The sequence below is a fragment of the Peromyscus leucopus genome, chromosome 4 (genome assembly GCF_004664715.2).
Source record: "Peromyscus leucopus breed LL Stock chromosome 4, UCI_PerLeu_2.1, whole genome shotgun sequence".
In the NCBI taxonomy this organism is placed as follows: domain Eukaryota; kingdom Metazoa; phylum Chordata; class Mammalia; order Rodentia; family Cricetidae; genus Peromyscus; species Peromyscus leucopus.
The window spans coordinates 107,188,878-107,207,261 of record NC_051066.1 but is presented as its reverse complement, the minus strand read 5'-3'; the positions used below and the strand labels follow the sequence as shown (position 1 = coordinate 107,207,261).

Here is an 18,384-nt window from a genome sequence, read left to right as displayed (position 1 = left end):
TGGAAACATTCTCACTGACGTGCCCTGTCTCCTAGGTGACTCCAAACCCAATCAAGTTCGCAATGAAGTCCAAGGACAGGCAGAGTTAAGCAGCAGGATAGAGGTCAATACAGTGGCCACTGATGGGTGGCAGGGATTGGCAGGAGCCACATGAGTGTGTTCACTCTGTGGAAGTTTAGTGAACTGTTCATTTTCTGAACATATATATTGTGGCAAGAAAGATTGTTTAAAAAATCTGCCACTTAACCTGGGTGTTGTGCTGTGGACCTGCAGCCCCAGCCTCTCCAGGCTGAGGTGGGAGGATCCCTCGAGCCCAGGAGACTGAGACCAGTGTGAGCAGGCAACACAGTAAAACCTTAGCCCTTGAAAACAGAACAAATGGGATACGGAGATGCATGCCTTTAATCCCAGCACTCAGGAGGCAGAGGCAGGCCTGGTCTACACAATGAGACCTGTCTCAATAACAACAATAACAACATAACAAATAAATAAGAAACAGAAAGCAAGGAAAGAAAAAAAATCCTCCTTTTATGTCAGGTACCCAGAACCCGAGCTGCTTATCCAAATTCTGGCTGATTTCTTGGGTTTCTAAGCACTGGTTTACCCGCCAAAGAACAAATGCTTCTCCTTGGATGTTCTGGGCTGTCAGGGATGGAGCCTTGATCGTGACTTTGGGGACTTCCATGCATGCCCACCACTGTTTCTGAAGTACCTGAGCACCAGCCTGGCGTCTCCAGGCACCACCCTGGACGTTGCTGTGAGCTGGAATGGGCAGTGCCTGTCTCAGACACCGTGTTCTGGGCTATCACAGGCTAAGTCCCATTTGCAGACAGGGAGAGCACTGGTGCCCATTCTGAGCACTGGCGCAGTTTTCAGGACACTCCCTGACCGCACTTTTGAGAATGACACCAACAAACATTTGATAAACCATTTTTCCATGATGTTTCCAGGCATGATCAATGGTGTTCTGGGCTCCTCCCTCCCCACCAGCTTTGATCCACTGTTCCCCTTCCAACTGCAACTGCAAAGTGTAAATTAATGGTTGCTTAGAGAGCTTGGCATGAAAGCCCTTGACAAGTCTGGAAATTTCTCTGGACTTAGGAGCCATATAGTTTTTCAAGAATGACTAATCTCTGCATGGCTCAGAGGCTACAGCCCTCTTGTTTGTTATATCTATCTATCTATCTATCTATCTATCTATCTATCTATCTATCTATCTATCTATCTTTGAGATAGGGTCTCACTTTGTAGCCCTAGCTAGCCTGGAACTCTCTGTAGACCAGGCTGGCCTTAAATTCATAGATATCCATCTGCCTCTGCCTCCCAAGTGCTGGGATTAAAGCTGTGCAACACCACACATGATCCGTTTTGCTTCGTATTTTTATTTTACTTTATTTTGAGTATTTTTGACCATTTTACATGCACACTGTATCTTGATCATACCTGCTCCTGGGTGTCCCCTCTTAGCCCCCCACCAGACACCCTCCAATATGTCCCCTCCCATCTTCATGTCCTCTCATTTATTTGTTTATTGTTTATTTTTATAACCCAGAGTCCAGTTAGTGCTGCCTGTTGGAATGGCCCCTGCTCCCGCTGGCTTGGTCGTGTGCAGGAAGCCACCGCTGCTATGCATTCATGAGTGCCATGGCCATGTCAGGTCCAGAACACAGCGGCTTGTAGTACTCCTCCTCCTCATCCCCCAGCACCTCTGGTCTTGCTGTCCCCTCTTCCCTGATGTCTCCTGAGCCTTTGAAGAATTGATACATACACCCCATTTAGGGCTGAGCCCTTGACAGTCACTTACCCTCTGCAGTTCCCTGGCCAAGGGTGAGAGCAGCACTAAGCTATGGGTATAAACAAATATTTAGAAAGCTGTTCGACGCCAGGCGCGGTGACACACTCCTATAATCCCAGCACTCGGGAGGCAGAGCCAGGTGGATCTCTATGAGTTTGAGGCCAGCCTGGTCTACAGAGCGAGATCCAGGACAGACAGATAAAAAAGGGGAACAGGCCAGGGAGGACGCCAAGGACACATGCACACGAAAGCCCTTGTAATCTTTTTGTAACAGTCTCAAATTCAGGCCCATGGACTGTCCAGTGGCAGCAGAATTGATGAAAAATGTGATTATAGTGATTCAGTTGAAAACTGCTCATCTACAAGAATAAACGAGGTAAAGGCATAGGTAATCGGCTGGGTGAAACTCATGAAACGGGAAATACAACCCATGCTCCAGACAAGGGCTAATCTCCTTCCTTTATACATAGAGGTCCTTCAAATTGTGAAAACAAAGACCAACCATTCACCAGAAAAATGGGCTACAAATGTGAATGAGTATGATAGATAGATAGATAAATAGATAGATAGATAGATAGATAGACAGATAGATAGACTAGATAGATGTACTTACACACACACACACACACACACACACACACACACACACACACACACACACACACCCGGTATCTAAAACAGCTTATGTAAGAAATCAGCAGTAGTGGCTTCCTGTGGGAAATGAGAATTGAAAGGTTGGAGACTGAAGAGACAGGAAGACTTTCCTAAGCATTTTATACTTTTGTTTGGTTTTTGAGGCAGGGTCTTGCTGTACAGCTCGAGCTGCCTGCCCCTGGAGCGCTGGAATTACAGGGGTGCATCACGGCTCTCTTCTCTGTCAGTCTCCCTCCACCTTTGCACGTATGTGTACATGTTTGCGTGGAGGAGGTACGTTAACCTGTGCGTGCATGTGTGGATGACTTTGGGTATTCTCCTATTACTCTCCATCATAATTTTTGAGATAGGGTCTCTTACTGAACCTGTCTCTGTCCGGTCCGGCACTTGGCTCAAAGGCATGTGCCACTGCTCTGGCTTTCTGTGGTTGCTGGAGATCTGAACTCATGAGCACACAGCAGGCATTTTGCACTAAGCCATCCCCCTGGTGACAGAGCCCGCCCCCCCCCCAGTTCAGGATGACCTCACACTTCTGAACTTGTCCTCTCCTTCACCTGTTGGGATTGCAGGTGTGTGCTGCCACATCCGGTTAATGTCACGCTAGGGATTGCGCTCTCTCTCTCTCTCTCTCTCTCTCTCTCTCTCTCTCTCTCCTCTCTCCTCTCTCCTTCCCTCCCTCCTTTCCTCCCTCCCCTGCCCTTGTCCCTCTCCCTCTCCCTCTTTTCTCCCCCCTCCCTTTCTCTTCCTCTCCCTATATTGCCCAGGCTGACCATCTTGAGTGTCCTGTCTTGACCCAAGTGGGCCTCACTGGCCTGATACTGTCCGATGTTTGAATCCTGTACATGTAGTTTTCTCGGTCATCAGACTTTCACATTTCAAATTCTTACAGTCAATTTATTAACCAGCTTATTTCAAAGTTAAGTCTCTTGATCCAAATCATTATGCAGTATGTGAAGCGATCTTTACAATACAGAAAGCGGTGTCCCTGAAATTTGGGTAAGGATCCCTCACGCCTGGGGAGGGGGTTCTGTGGCACAGTACAGCTCTGCTCTGGCCATCGCTGCTCCTCCCCTGCGCCCACCACCGTCGCCTTTTCCAGGAATCACAGTCTCCAGGCCCGTGGCCTCCACAAGGCCCCTAGGTACTCACGCGCGCCTCGGAGGCAGGTGGACAGCTACTCTGGAAGACTTCACTGCAGAGAAGGAATCCTCGTGCAGGACAGGTAGAAAGGCAGGTCCAGAGGTCACTCGGGAGACCAGGACGGGAGACCGGACAGCGGACAGCTGCTGGGGTCCCGCAGCCAATGCCTCTGCTCAGCACCGGAGAGGTTCTCCAAGAACCTTCCCGGAGCTTCCCGCCCTCCCCTCCGTCTGCCAGCGAGGCTAGGATTGCTGCCGCGGCCTCCAGGGAGGGTCGCCTGGGCTCCCGCAGCGCGAGCTCAAGTCCCTCCGGGCCAGTATAGGGACTGGGTCCCTCGAGCTGGCGCGGGGAGGGCTGAGGGCGAGAGGAGGCGGGCCCCCTGCAGCCGGGGTGGAGCCGAGAGCAGAGCCAGAGGAGGAGGCAAAGGCACTCCCAGCCATGGGCCGGGAGTGCGGGGGACCCAGGGGGTCTCCCATGCTGCTGCTGCTGCAGTTGTTGCTTCCTGCGTGGCCCCTGCGGAGCGCCCTGAGGTTTCCAGGTGAGGGTGCGGGCCGGGGGCTCCTCTAGGAGAAATGAAGTGGTGGTGGTCATGGGTTCCAGAGCAACTAGTGGAAGAGAGAGTTCGAGACCCTGTGCGACCTGGCCATGAAAGGACGTGGGGAGGGGATTCTGGGCTGGCCCTGTCCCCGCTTCAGTGCGGCCCAGCTCCAGACTTCTAGGCCAGAGGGTCTTCCTCCTCCAGGAAGGACTGGTGCCCTGGGGTCCTCGGAGTGCTCTGCCCATAGGCTTAGCTGTTGCATCCGGCTTATCCTCCCCTCATCCTGCGTCGGGTTGCCTTGTGTGGCTGTTCTTCAAACAGGGGGTGACTGCCCAGCAGTGCCTGCGGACTGCCGCTCTCTGTTCCTACTGTAACCTCTCCTCACGCTGGTATGACAAGGCTCTTAGTTAGCATCATGAGTCTCCAAACTCCTGTACAGCAAGCACCTGGCTGACCAGAAGGCAGAGGAGGCGTTAGAAAGGAGCCCGGAAGGACTGAGAACTGGGTTGTCGGGCAGTCGGAGGCGACCCCATACCTAGGGACTCCTGCTCTGTTACAGTTCTAAAAGGGGTGAATGACAGCTGTACTGCCTTTAGCCAGGGGACAGCTGATGACAGAACTCATGGGAGAGATTGCCTCTGTGTTCCCTAACCCAGACTGGCTTCCTAGATTCCCCTCCAATCCACCCATACTCCTAGCCCCATCCTTACCTCCTTCCTGAAGGTGCCCCTGCAGGGCTGCGCAGAGACACCCACATTCTGCGCCCTTGGTGACCTGAGGCCAGCAAGACTTGGTTTTCCATGCCCAGCTAAGCCTTCTCTTGGCTGAGAGATCTTTTACCTCCAGGAAGGCTTCTCTGTCCTTCCCTCTCCTCCCCTCCCTTCTTCTTCAGCCTCCATTCCAAAGCCACACCCTCTTCTCCAACTGCATGAAGGCTCATTAATTAAGAAGCACATGGGACTTCAAGGGGGGGGGGGTTCCTGGAGCTGCTGCTAGCCCAGATTTTTAGAATGTGCACGAGTGTCTTGCCTGCATGTACATCTGTGTACCACAGAGATACCAGGTATGCTTAGGGGCCAGAAGAGGGAGACAGAGCCCTGGAACCAGAGTAACAGGTGGTCGGGTGTGAGCTACCATTGGGTGCTGAGAACCGAACCCGGTTCTCTGGGAGAACAGCCTTAACCACTGAGCCACCTCTCCAGCTCCTGTTCCAGACTTTTGAGAGGAGGTGGGAGAGGAAAAAGAGTTGGGATGGCCCAGGAAGAGCTGAGCCAACCTCAGAGATAGCTCTTAGCCTGGGCAGGGCTAGGGTCAGAGCTGGTGGTGGGTGGAGTTCTTTGGTTTTTCTGTGAGCTGGCCTTGTAGGAGGAATGAATGCCAGAGGGATGAGAGGGCTGGCTGCTGGCTCTGGCTGCTGGAGCCTGGCTCCTGCACGATAGGTCCTGTGAGGGTTGCTGGGACCAGATACGAGAGGGGAGGTAGGAACATTCCTGAAGAACATTCCAGCACCCTCTGAGTAATGCTTGGCTCTGGTATTCCTCCTGGAGCCCCCTTGGAAACGCCTGGCCTAGGAGCACTGAGGCTCTGAACCCAGCTCCTCCCTCCCCTTCACAAACGGAGGGGGGTCCCTCAGAGTCCCGCCATCAGCGTCAACCCCAACAGGAGCTCTGAGCAGGACATCTGGTGGCTTCTTCTTACCCGGATGGTAGAGAAGACAGCCTCTGGTTACACATCGCTCACCCTAAAGGCATCTGCTGTCCAGTCTAAAAATACCCGAGGCTGCCTCCTCCTCCCCACCCTTCTGCTTCTGGGGTCTGGGCTTCCTCCCATGCTCTCCGACCTCAAGCCAGCTCCCCAAGGTCTGGCCACTCTCGCATTCCCCAAGGGGATGTTTCTTGGTGCCCTGGTTTCTCCTTTGCCACCCCCCCTGGACGCTGCTTCATTCTGGGGGATGCCCCATGAATGCCAAGTCCCTGGACTGTTGCAAATGGAGCCCAGCTTTCAGGGCCTCACCCTCCCTGCTGGCTTCCTGCCCCTACCTGCTCTGATCCTAACACCATTCTCTGCCTTCACACCAGAAAATGTCCCTGGAGAGCCAGTTACACCCCGCTGGATCCTGGATGGAGGCCTCTGGCTCAAGGTCACACCGGAGGAGCCGGTCAGTATCTATAAGCCTGGGTCTCAGTCCCATGGTCCTCCCCCAGAATGCAGTGTGACGGTTTTTCTGGGGTTCTCAGACCCAAATCACGGTACCCTTAAGCCACTCCCTGTCAGGGTGGGTGGGACAGGGAGTCATGTCGATGGCGTGAGCACGCACACATGGAAGTCATTTTGGGCTTCCTCCCTCCTACCCTCTTCTATTCCTGGCCCTAACCCTCTCCTCCACTGGAGGAACTCCCAGGCTATCCCCACTCCACTAGGCAGAGATGAGTGCAGAGTTTGGGGCCTGAAGCCTTTCAGGAGCTTCCTTTTGTGTGTGTTCTGTTCTAGTCTGTTTTGTTTGGTTTAGGACAGGGTCTCACCACATAGCCCTGGTGGGCTTCAAGTTGTGAGCCATCTTGCCAACTTCAGAAGCTTTTAAAGGAAGGGCACCAAAACATCCTCCTTTGGCGATGTTTGTGGGGAACACGTGACTCCATGGACACACTGCTGTCCTGTAACCTCAGCTTCCACGGCTGGAATCCCCCTGTGGCAAGGAAGCAGTAGTCCGTTCCCCTAGCATCTCCAGATGCCAGCCCACTCCATTTTGCTTCTCCAGGACACTGCCCAGCCTCCTCCTGCCCACCACATTCTCCAGCGTAGCCATGCTCCCAGCTCTGCTGCAAACCGAGAGGCCAGGACTGCTATGCCCACCTTACAGAGAGGCAAACTGAGGCCCGGACAGCTTGTAAAATTGCTCATGCTGGAAATGCTCATTGGTCCTAGCAGTCTGAGACCCCCTAAGATCGAAAAGACTTCAGACTATTGGCTGCTTTTCCTTCTTTCCTACAGCTACTCAGGCTAGAGAGTTTGATTCTGTGTCTCCAGACAAGAGAGAGCAGGCCCCCGCTGTCCAAACCCAAGAGAGTATTGCCACAGTGTATGGGCTCCCAGAAACCCAAACCTTCCAACTTAGGGCCTTCACTGGGGTCCCCCAGACCTCTGGGCTTTCTCTCAAGTGGCCAAGCGAAGCTGACTTGTGGGAGAGAGGGCTGGACACACACCAGGCTTCCCCTGACTGTGGCCTCTCTCCTTGCCTGGCTTGGTCTGTGACTGAGTGGAGAATCCCAGAGGGCTCTGCTTTGCATTAGGAAGCCTGTGAGGACAGGAGGCGCTTCAGCAGTGTGTCTGATTCACAAAGAGGATGATACTGCAGGATGGGGGTGGGGCACAGAGGGGGGGTGATGGACACTGGAGTGAGGGCTGCAGAGGGACCGGGACCGCCCGTCGGGGCAACTGCCTTTTCCCCAGTGCAAACATTGTCTCATAAAGCAAGAGGCATTCCAACCATATAAGCTTATGTTTGGGCCCTTGTGGGACCCATGGCTGGGGGAAGTGAGGGCCATCCCCTCTACACCTGCTGGGGAAGGCCCCCCTGCAAGGCTCTTGGCCAGGGTCCCAACCCGGTGCATTTTGGGATAAAGGGGAGAGCCAACAAGGGTGGGGAAAACATTTAAAAAAAAAAAAAAAACACAGCAGCCTCTTCCCTGGAATCTCCTGGGCTAGTTCCAGTTCTGGCTTCTAGCCAGGCTGAGTGGACAGCAGGAAAGAGGCAAGTCAGTGAGAAAGGAGAGGTGGCTAGGGGGCCAAGGCCAGCCCTTCTGGCATCTAGCTGAGAGAGTCAACACTTTTGGGGGGCCTAAGTTGGGGTTCATGTTTACTTTGTGAGCTCAGTTATGAGGCCAGCCAGGAGGCCACATGGAATTTCAGAGGACCAGGCAGTGTGCCGGAATGGGAGGGAAAAGTCTGGGTTCTATCAGGAATGAGGGGAAGGCAGTTCGATGAAAAGATACAGAACAAGGGGCTGGCGAGGAAGCCCAGTGGTCTGGCTCTTGTGTAGCCTAGGCAAGGCCCTGAGTCCAAACTGCAGCACCGAAAACAAACTAGCAAGCAAACCAACCAAGACAGGAACGAAAGAGAACAAGCCCTCAGGCAGTAATGAGCCGGCCGAAGCCACAGCCCACCCAATGACTCCATGATACCCTTGCTGCCCACTGCCTTCTGCTTTTCAAGGCCTTTCTAGGAACAGAAGAAGAGGGCAGACCAAGAGAAAGGCCCGGGAGCCCCTGGCAGGCTGTGTATGCATCTTTAAGGGGTCGCTGTCACAAACACAGGCGCTGGGAGCATTTATGAGTTACCACTCCCAGTAAAGCAGGGGCCTGTTGTTCCTCGGAGCTTTCTCACTAGCCAGCCCCAGAGCATCACCTGTCCCCGGCAGGCAGGTGGCCTAGAGGCCTAGTGTGTCACCGCATTCCTTCTTGGTCAGATCTTGAAGCCAGATGGGATGCTGGTGGCTCTGGAGGCTGAAGGCCAGGATCTCCTGCTTGAACTGGAGAAGAACCAGTAAGTATCAGCCTGGGGTTTGGCTGACACCCAGAACTGACCCTCTCTAGAGAGGGAGCTGGGTGGGAAGAGGCATGATTGGCAGGTGGAGTGGCTAATGAACTTGAGGTTGAAGTGGGCTGAACCCAGCTGTAAGTACATACATACTTTTCCATCTCAAGTCCTGGAACAGTTCGGTAGCTCCCTGCTGGAGATGAGTGAGCACCACCTAGTGGACATTTCTTGATATGTTAAAAATTCTAGACAGGACAATTTCTTGATATGTTAAAAATCCTAGACCACCTTCCACAGACAAAAAGCACTGTAGCTACAAAGGTCAGTATCCAATGATGGCAGTTCACCTGGTCGCGTGGAATGTCTCCATCTGAACAGAAGAGAGCAAGGAGGGAAGAACCTAGGGAGTCCCAGTAGGGCCAGATTGCAGGAAGCATTTTACCGCTAAATATCTTAGCCCTGAAGAGTCAAAGACTTGGAAGCAGTAAGTGAGAAACAGGTGTATCTCGGGATGGTGCCCCGAGTGCAGTGGATGCACAAGATGGAAATGTGTGACTGTAGACTCCGTCGCCAATGGCACCACTTGCTCTGTGACTGTTTTCTTGCGGGCACTACAGGAAGCACTCTATTTGTTTTATTCTCCCCTCTGGAGTCAGACACACGGGGTACAAACGGTAACACCATTCCAAACCATAGCTCCTGGGAGTGCCACGTCCTTACCCACTCATCTGTCTTGTGTGTCTGTGCACACATTTGCATTTGCACGTATATAGAGCACAGCCAGCAAAGAGGCAAAGTTGAAGTGGGCGTGAGAATGACTGGATGTACAACAACCCGGGCTGGCAATCTGGAGGACAAGGTGAAGCTGGAGTCAGGGTTTTCTGTAAGAAGAACAATTGAAGTCAGGCCAATAATTCCTGCTCCTTAGGAAGCTGGGCAGAAGGAGCACAGGGTCAAGCCAGGGTCCATCTGGGTTATAGAGTGAGTTCAAGACCGGCCTAGGCAACTTAGTAAAACCCTGTCTCAAAATATAAAGAGGAGAGGGAGGAGGAAAGAGGAAGAGGAAGAGGAGGAAGAAGAAGGAGGAGGAGGAGGAGGAGGAGGAGAAGGAGAAGGAGAAGAAGAAGAAGAAGAAGAAGAAGAAGAAGAAGAAGAAGAAGAAGAAGAAGAAGAAGAAGAAGAAGAAGAAGAAACCGCTGTTATTGATTTGTGGTTGCTGTGTCCTTGGTGGGATAGCGGGGGAGCCTCATTATTGAGTATAGTCGAGGTCCAAGTCAAGGGCCCCTTGCCCAGGTGAGCTGAACAGAAGCAGATGCGGGCAGGTGGGACTTAGTTTTTTCTGGAAGTCAGGAGTAAGCACCACTGAGGGTCGGATGGAGACATGGGATCCAGCAGTCTGAGGAGCAGGACTGGAGAAGGCCTGGGATCTGCTCAACAGATGCTCAGCAAAGGCAGGTGTGGCAGAGCTCAGGGCCTGGGCCCCACGTGGCATCTCTGCAGTGGTCTCCTGAGCCCTCCCCCTCCCCGCTGAGGGCTCCACAGCAGCGAGTGGTCCCTGCCTGCTCCTCCCAGGGGCTTCCCAGATTCCCCCGTCTAAGACGCCCAGGGCTCACTCCAGACCTTTGTCTTCTTTTAGCCTGAGGTTTCTCTTCGAGCAACAGTGTTCTCAGCCTTTCTAGTCCTTTCTCTCAGACACACTGCATGCCTCATTCAAAGCGGCCCAACTAGCACTCCGGGAGGAATGCCTGAAGGCAAGCTGCTGGAGGCAGGTCTAAACTCACGACTCCTAAAACACACCTGCTTCCCGGCAGGCTCCTGGCCCCAGGATACACAGAAACCCACTACAGCCCAGATGGGCATCCAGTGGTGCTGTTCCCCAACCACACGGTGAGACACTGCTTTGGGCTCTGAGGACTGAATGAGGGATGCTGGGAATGCACCCCCTACATGCCTGCCCTATCCCGTTTTGCCTTCCTAAGGAGACTGTAGCCAGCCCTTCAAGCCTCCCTCCCTCCCTGTCCCTTTCTGAGATTCCGGTTTGAGTTCCTTCCTCTCTAGGATCATTGCCACTATCGTGGGCACGTGAGGGGCTTCCTGGAATCCTGGGTAGTCCTCAGCACCTGCTCTGGGATGAGGTAAGGAGTTGGGGGAAAAGGGCCTGGACCTGCTGCCACGGTGAGAGCGTGTTCTCACACACCCCTGCACTTTACCGCACTCTAGTGGCCTGATTGTGCTCAGCAGCAATATCAGCTACTATCTGCACCCCTGGGCTCCTGGGGACGCCAAGGACTTCTCAACCCACAAGATCTTCCGGATGGAGCAGTTACTCACTTGGAGAAGGACCTGGAGAGAGAAGAACTCCAAATACAAAGCAGGATGGCCAGTCTTCCTCACGCCCCCCAGAGCAGGGTAAGGGGCATAGACGAAGAGTGGGCTTTGAGACTCCCTGGGTCCTCCAGACCGGAGGAGACAGGAATGCAAACCCCGGATGGGGTCTCCCGGTTTTAATTCGGAGGCTGAAGAATCAAGTTGGAACAAAAGTTTAACTGTTCTGAGAATTGTGGCTGGTGACCAGGACTCAAGTCATGCATCCTGACCCTCACCATTTGCCCCCCACCCCAGGTGAAGCGAGGGGGTCGCAGGAGCTCCAGGTACCTGGAACTGTACATAGTGGCTGACCACACCTTGGTGAGGAGAGACCTAAGAGGTCTGACTGGGCTGGGTTGGAGCCTGATCAGCCCCTTATGACCCAGGGATTTCTGCCTTCCCAGTTCTTGGTCCAGCACCAGAACTTGAACCACACAAGACAGCGCCTCCTGGAAGTTGCCAATTGCGTGGACCAGGTTGAGTGGTTAGGGCGCTGAGGGGTGGGAGTGAGGCAATAGAGCAGCTCTGGCCCCCGGCACAGTGGGTGCCTGATTCTGGCCTCAGCCGGTCTCTTCCTCAGATTCTCAGGTCTCTGGATATTCGGGTGGTATTGACTGGCCTGGAAGTGTGGACGGGCCGGGATCGCAGCCTCATCACGCCGGATGCAAACGCAACCCTCTGGGCTTTCCTGCAGTGGCGTCGTGGACTGTGGGCTAGGCGGCCACACGACTCCACGCAACTGCTCACGTGGGTGTCCTTTTGGCACACCCGGGTTGCGGGGTGGCCCTTACTCTCAGCCCCACCCAGTCACGCCCTGCTCCGCCACCTCCAGGGGTCGCACCTTCCAGGGCACCACGGTGGGCTTGGCGCCTGTGGAGGGCATGTGCCGTGCAGAGAGCTCCGGAGGTGTGAGCACAGTAAGCTCCGCAGGGGACCCAGGAGGGGAGGGCCCTGGGCAGGGCTTGTGGTCCTCAGTGAAGCCCGGCTCCCCAGGACCACTCGGAACTCCCCATCGGCACAGCAGCCACCATGGCCCACGAGATAGGCCACAGCCTGGGCCTCCGCCACGACCCCGACGGCGGCTGCTGCGCGGAGGCAGACGCAGAGCAGGGAGGCTGCGTCATGGAGGCAGCCACAGGGTACGCACGCACGGAAGGTCGGTGCCACCGGACCTGCTGGCGTCGCCTGCGTTTCTTTGGCTACCCCCCTCAGTTCCCTCTTTTGTACAGTGGGGTGATAAGAACCTGTTTATGGGGCCTCAGGTGGAGAAGTCTCAGCATGGCATTCGGGTACTAGGGTGCTCCACTCCTGATCGTTGGTTCCCTTGGGGCCTGGGCTGCTGGATCTTGGCGTCACAGCCTCCTGTGTGTCAGCCTCCGGTGTCACAGGTTTCTTGTGTAATTACACGGGTCCTTTGCCCTCTCCTCTCTAGACGGCTCGCTTAGCTCGGGAGGTAACTGCACATCTTGGCGGCTGTGTGGCTAACCCCAGGGCCCAGAGTGCAATAGCAGCCAGAGCTTAGGAGGTGGTTCCCCTAGACCCGATGGTTCCCATACCGTCGACACCCGCCTCCTCCCACAGGTACCCGTTCCCGCGCATCTTCAGCGCCTGCAGCCGCCGCCAGCTGCGCACCTTCTTCCGCAAAGGGGGTGGCGCGTGCCTCTCGAACACCCCGGGCCCCAGGCTCCTGGTGCTGCCCACCCGCTGCGGAAATGGCTTTGTGGAAGCAGGAGAAGAGTGTGACTGCGGTTCTGGCCAGGTCAGGTTAGCGTCTCGGTCCCTGGGGACCAAGGTTGACTGACCCCTGCCTGCAGCCTCTCCCAGGTCTGGCTTGCTGCGCCCTCAAGTGTTCTGTTCTCTCCTTCTGCCACTCCAGAAGTGCCCAGACCTCTGCTGCTTTGCTCACAACTGCTCCTTGCGTGCGGGGGCGCAATGCGCCCACGGTGATTGCTGTGCACAGTGCCTGGTGAGGGATAGGGACACTGGGGAGCGGCCTCTCGATCTTAGCTGGGCTGGTACCTTCTTATCCTACTGAATGTGAGCTTGTCCCCGTGGGTGGGTCCACTTGACGCTCCCTCAGGCTCTTGACAAAGATGTCAGACTTGTTTCTCTGTCCTCTCCTAATGGGTCACCGGTGTAGCTAAAGCCCGCAGGCACGCCTTGTCGTCCAGCTGCGAGAGACTGCGACCTCCCCGAGTTCTGCACGGGCACCTCCCCGCATTGTCCGGCAGACATTTACCTACTGGATGGCTCACCCTGCGCCAAGGGCCGTGGCTATTGCCTAGATGGCTGGTGTCCTACTCTGGAGCAGCAGTGCCAGCAGCTCTGGGGACCTGGTGAGACCACATGCTTGCCCTGGTGCCCTGATCGCTCCTGGGACCCGCAGTTTTCTACTGCGAGCAAGCTCCACGCGTGGAACCGAGGTCCGAGCTGCCCAGCTTCCTCTACCCCTATTCTTCCCCAGGATCCCAGCCTGCCCCCGAGCCCTGTTTCCAGGAGATGAACTCTATGGGGAATTCGCAGGGGAACTGTGGTCAGGACAGCAAGGGCAACTTCCTTCCCTGTGCACAGAGGTGAGGTGTGCAGCTGGGGGGCTACAGCTGCGGAATAGGGAAAGGCACGTGGAGCATTCCATGACGTTGACCACCTTCCATTTCCTCCCCAGGGATGCTCAGTGTGGGAAGCTGCTGTGCCAGGGTGGGGAGCAAACCCCATCTGGGCGGCGGCAGCGGCGGCGGCGGCGTGTAGTGACTATGGGTTCCACAGTTCTCCTCGGGGTCACGGGGTGGCTTGCCAGGGAGTATTTGTGCTCCCTGACACTCAGCTGGACCAGCTTGACTTGGGCCTGGTGGAGCCAGGCACTCGCTGTGGACCTAAAATGGTGAGCCCTGCCTACCCAACCCCTCCTGGTCATTGAATCCTCCGTGCCCAAGTGTCCTCCTCACTGCCCAGTGGGCACCAATGCCCATAGGTGTGCCAGGATAGGCACTGCCAGAATGCCACCTCCCAGGAGCTGGAGCGTTGTTTGACCACCTGCCATAACCATGGGGTGAGTAGCCGAAGGGGGTCAGGGTGACCCTGGAGGTCCTTGAGTCCACGTGACTTTTCCATCCTCTTCTTAGGTTTGCAACAGCAATCATAACTGCCACTGTGCGGCAGGCTGGGACCCACCCTTCTGTGACAAGCCAGGCTTGGGTGGTAGCATGGAGAGTGGCCCTGCACAGCCCGCAAGTATTGCCAATGGGGTGGAAGCAGGCAGGCACCGCCTCGTCAAGTAGCCTGCTTGGGACTCAGCACCCCTGTCCTCCACAGACCAAAATGCCTTCCCACTGGTCATGCTCCTCAGCGTCCTGCTGCCTCTGCTCCCTGGGGCTGGCCTAGCCTGGTGCTACTACCAGCTCCCGACACGCTGTCAGCGACCCCCGTGGTGCCGCAGGAGGGACCCCATATGCCACAGGTAGGCTCAGCACCAGCCCTGGAGGGCTCAGGCCCCTCTTACCCAGCCTGCTCCCGTGGCTCCTGCTTCTCAGAACTCATCGGGGTGTGGGGGGGGGAGCTGCAGGGAGCTGGGGCTGCAGGAAGCTGGATGGAGTCTAGTCTGTCCTCTAGGTGGAGTGAGAGCCATAGGCAGTGGGAAGGAGTTCATGGTGTGGATCACGGCCCTGACCAGCACTGCCCCCCCCACACACGGTCCTCTTCCATGTCTCTCAACAGGCCATGGCCTCACCCTCATTTTCCTGTTTGTTTTGTTTTTCCGTTTAAAACAAATTCAACACAGTCTGTGCTTCACCGTGTCCCTAAAGACTTGTCTAGCTTCCTTCTCATGAGTTTTCCGCCACCTGCCTCATCCTTTGCCTGAATCACCCGGTTGCTCCCTTCAAGCTCCTCGGTGTTAAGCCCAGCACACCTCTGCACACCCTCCCACTGGCCAGCTATGGTGCTGACCGCTCTGGTGCCAGGACTCGGTGCCCCTGTCCTCTGCGGACCATGATGCTGCAAACCCCGTTCTTTGACTGGCAGGAATGCTACATAATAACAAGCATGGCCCACCTCGGGCAGACTCGTCACTGGACCCCTGGCAAGTCAGGCACATGATGTCCATGTCCGGCAGCCTGAATTTGGAAGTGTTCCAGGCCCGCTGGGGGAAAGGGCAGGGTTTGGGCTGGAGATGTGAACAGAGGGTATCTCGGGCAGGGAACGGCACCCACAGGCCCCGGGAGCCAGTGAGAAGGTCTCAGAAGAGCCAGGTAGTGACTGGGGGTCTGGAGGGGTGTTGGCAGTTGGGAAGGGCACCGCAGAGGAGTAGCCGTGCACACCATCTTCAGGATGGGGTCTCCAGGGCAGTGAGGAATACTTGGATGAAACAAACAAACAAACAAAAAAGTGGCAAGGCCTTGTGGGAAAGGCACAGGCAGCCAAAGATGGGGCAGAGCGGAAAGTAGCCGAGCACCCAGCTGAGAGGAGCACCTGACGACGGCACAGCTCCCACCCCTGGGTACATCTCTGTACTTCAGTGACAGGTGGGGCCTGTAGCACAAATCCTAATTGGTCTTAATTAAAAAAAAAAAAAAAAAAAAAAAAAAAAACCAGAGCCAGCTATCAGGGTAAATGCTGAAAGATCAGAGAGACAAAGGAACAAGGCCCAACCACTTTCACCTCACCAATTCCTCAGCCGAAAGGGACTGAGCTCCTTTCTCCTCCTGCCTTATGTTCCTTTTCTCTGCCCAGCCATATCACTTCCTGCCTCAACTTCCCTAGCACTGGGATTAAAGGCATGCGTGCTTCCCAAGAACTGGGAGCAAAGGCCTGAGATCCCAAGTGCTGGGATTAAGGTGTGTGCCAGTACCGCCTGGCTTCTATGGCTAACTAGTGGCTGTCTCTGCCCTCTGATCTTCAGGCAAGCTTTATTTGTTAGAGCACACACAAAATACCACCACAGCAACCTGAGCAAGCCCTACATCTAGAGTGATTGGGGGCTGGAGTGGAGTCAGCTTGGGAGAAACACTAGGTCTGGAGAGAGAGGATGTCCACAGCCCTGGAGGTCCCATGTCTCAAGTGAGGTCTGGGCACTTCAAGGATGGAACAGGAAGGCGGAATTTGAAGCCTGAGTGTGGAGAAATCAGTCATGACAGAACTGGGACTGTGTATCATGCTGTGGAGAAGCAATTGGCTTTGCCTTGCTCTGGTCACTTGCTCACCTCTTGAACTCTTATCTGCTGCATAGGTCCACAGATGGCCCCTGCAGGGACAACCCCCTGGGCAGTGTTCACCCCCTGGAGTTTGGCTCCATCGTCACTGGAGAGCCCACACCCCTGGGTGAGTGTGGCACTTGGGACACGGAGAGGGAAGTGAGGGGTGGCCCTTGTCTGCCTTCTTCCAGACGCCTCCTTTTCTTCACTTACCACTCACTCAGCTACCTTCAATCCTTGCCTCAGCCCCAGGGACCTCCTGCTAACAGTGCTTGTACCCTTCATCTCTTGGATTGTTTTCAGACCCTGAGAACTCTGTGGTTACCTAAGAACTACCCTAAGCAGTTTGTGCCACGCATACCTACCTGAACCTCACGGTAGGTGAGGGGCCCTGACCCCCCCCCCCCCCATTGCCCAGTCACCAACTCTTTTCTCAGCTTGTTGCCTACTACTCAGATTTACGGGCTTGTGCAGTAAGGAAATGAGACATGACCCCTTAGGGAAGCTCTTGTCAAGGAGACCAGGATGCTGGAAGCCCTGGGGTCAGGGAAGAGAGCAGCTAAGGTTTTTCTTAGGTCTTCACTGAGGGAGGACAAGCGGGCCCTGCCACATGACTGGCAGCCCCAGGCCCCAGCCCTCAGTGAATGACCCTTCTCCCTGCTACTTCCTTCTTGGCACAAGTCCAGAAGCCACGATCCTGTGTCTGGAGAGGGGGACCTCCTGAGGCCGGGAGACAAAGACAGGTGACCACTGCCGCTCCAGGAACTGGGCTCCAGGGGCATCACCAGCAAGTCAGCTGAACTCTTATACTTCTGATGGGCCGGATGCCAAGCTCTACCCTACTCACCCCAGGAGCCCCAGCGTCATACCATAGCCTGAGAGCTGTGCTGTTCTGAAATGTCAGAATGTATCTAGACAATAAATTCACAAGCTGTATCAGTGCTGTTGGCTGCAATTTGCTGAAAGAATTTGAGGAGTCTTAAGAGACTCTGAGATGGATTTATTGAGAAATTAAAAAAAAAATAAAATAAAAAGTAACAACATCTGGGTGTTGTGGTAACATACCTTTTATTTCAGCCCCGGGAGGCAGAGGGCAGGCAGATCTCTGAGTTCAAGGTCATCCTGGTTATGAATCAAGTTCGAGAACAGCCAGGGCTACAAAGAGAAATCTGTCTCAGAAAAAAAAAAAAACAAAAAAACAAAAAAACAAAGTTAGTACCGCCCTGTTAGAGACAGAGAAGACACAGCATGGCACAGCCTTAAAGCCCATGTGGCAGTCTGTTACTCTTTTCAGAAGACAGGGGAGGTTTCACAGCATAAACCTGAAGCAGGGACAGGCAGGGGTACCCTTTGATGCTCTGATGAGGAATCCCAGCCCCAGGATGTCTGTTAGCTAGGGACTCACAGTCAGTGTCTCAGTCGGTGTCCGTCAACATCTGTAAGAGAGAAAAGGCTGCTGCAGACATTATGGCCTGAGCAGCCTCTGGATTTCGAACACTGCATTTTCGGGCCGGGCTCTCCCGTGTAGGGGACTCGCCTTGCCTTTCCAGCAGCAGCAAGAAAGAGGCTGCTGCAATGAGATTGGCTGGAATAGTTGCAGCCCAAAACACCACCAGGCCATCTTGATTTCCCTTGATGTTTGGCCATTGGCAAACACGGGTACTTTCAAATTACAATTTTAACTACTACTATTAACTAATAGTGTGTACATAATTCACATCACACACTGTATGTATGATGCATATATGTAGGTTACAGAATGGCTACAAACAGGTTAGATATTAAGCATGAAGAAATGGAGAGATGGTTCAGCTGTTAAGAGCACATATTACTCTTCCAGAGGACCAGGGTTTAACTCCTAACAAACATATAATATGGCTCACAGTCACTTGTAACTCCAGCTCCAGGAGATCCGATACCTCTGGCTTCCACAGGGCGCGCGCATGCACGCGCGCGCACACACACACACACACACACACACACACTCACACATTCACACACACACATTCACACACACACATTCACACACACACACACACACACACACACACACAAATTAAAAATAAATCTAGAATAGTAAAAGTTGAAGCATGAGCTGAATTGGGAAAGTGCTTGCCCACGAAGTCCTGGGTTTGGTCCCTAACCTGTCAGAAATATTCTTAGTA

General features: G+C 54.5%; 1 protein-coding gene across 1 annotated transcript; it reads left to right on the top strand.

Moving 5' to 3' along the window:
• Positions 1-3,766: 3,766 nt before the first annotated feature.
• Adam33 (ADAM metallopeptidase domain 33) lies at positions 3,767-17,262 on the top strand. The gene is given in 24 exon segments (XM_037205224.1): positions 3,767-4,127; positions 6,206-6,285; positions 8,593-8,669; positions 10,475-10,550; positions 10,722-10,798; positions 10,884-11,038; positions 11,041-11,072; positions 11,286-11,351; positions 11,435-11,506; positions 11,611-11,777; positions 11,863-11,947; positions 12,024-12,169; positions 12,612-12,789; positions 12,907-12,996; positions 13,171-13,366; positions 13,495-13,603; positions 13,696-13,802; positions 13,805-13,911; positions 14,002-14,079; positions 14,153-14,261; positions 14,343-14,487; positions 16,255-16,346; positions 16,523-16,596; positions 16,901-17,262. Coding segments are annotated over 23 exon segments (2,370 nt in total). The 5' UTR covers positions 3,767-4,027; the 3' UTR covers positions 16,549-16,596; positions 16,901-17,262.
• The last annotated feature ends 1,122 nt before the right edge of the window (positions 17,263-18,384 follow it).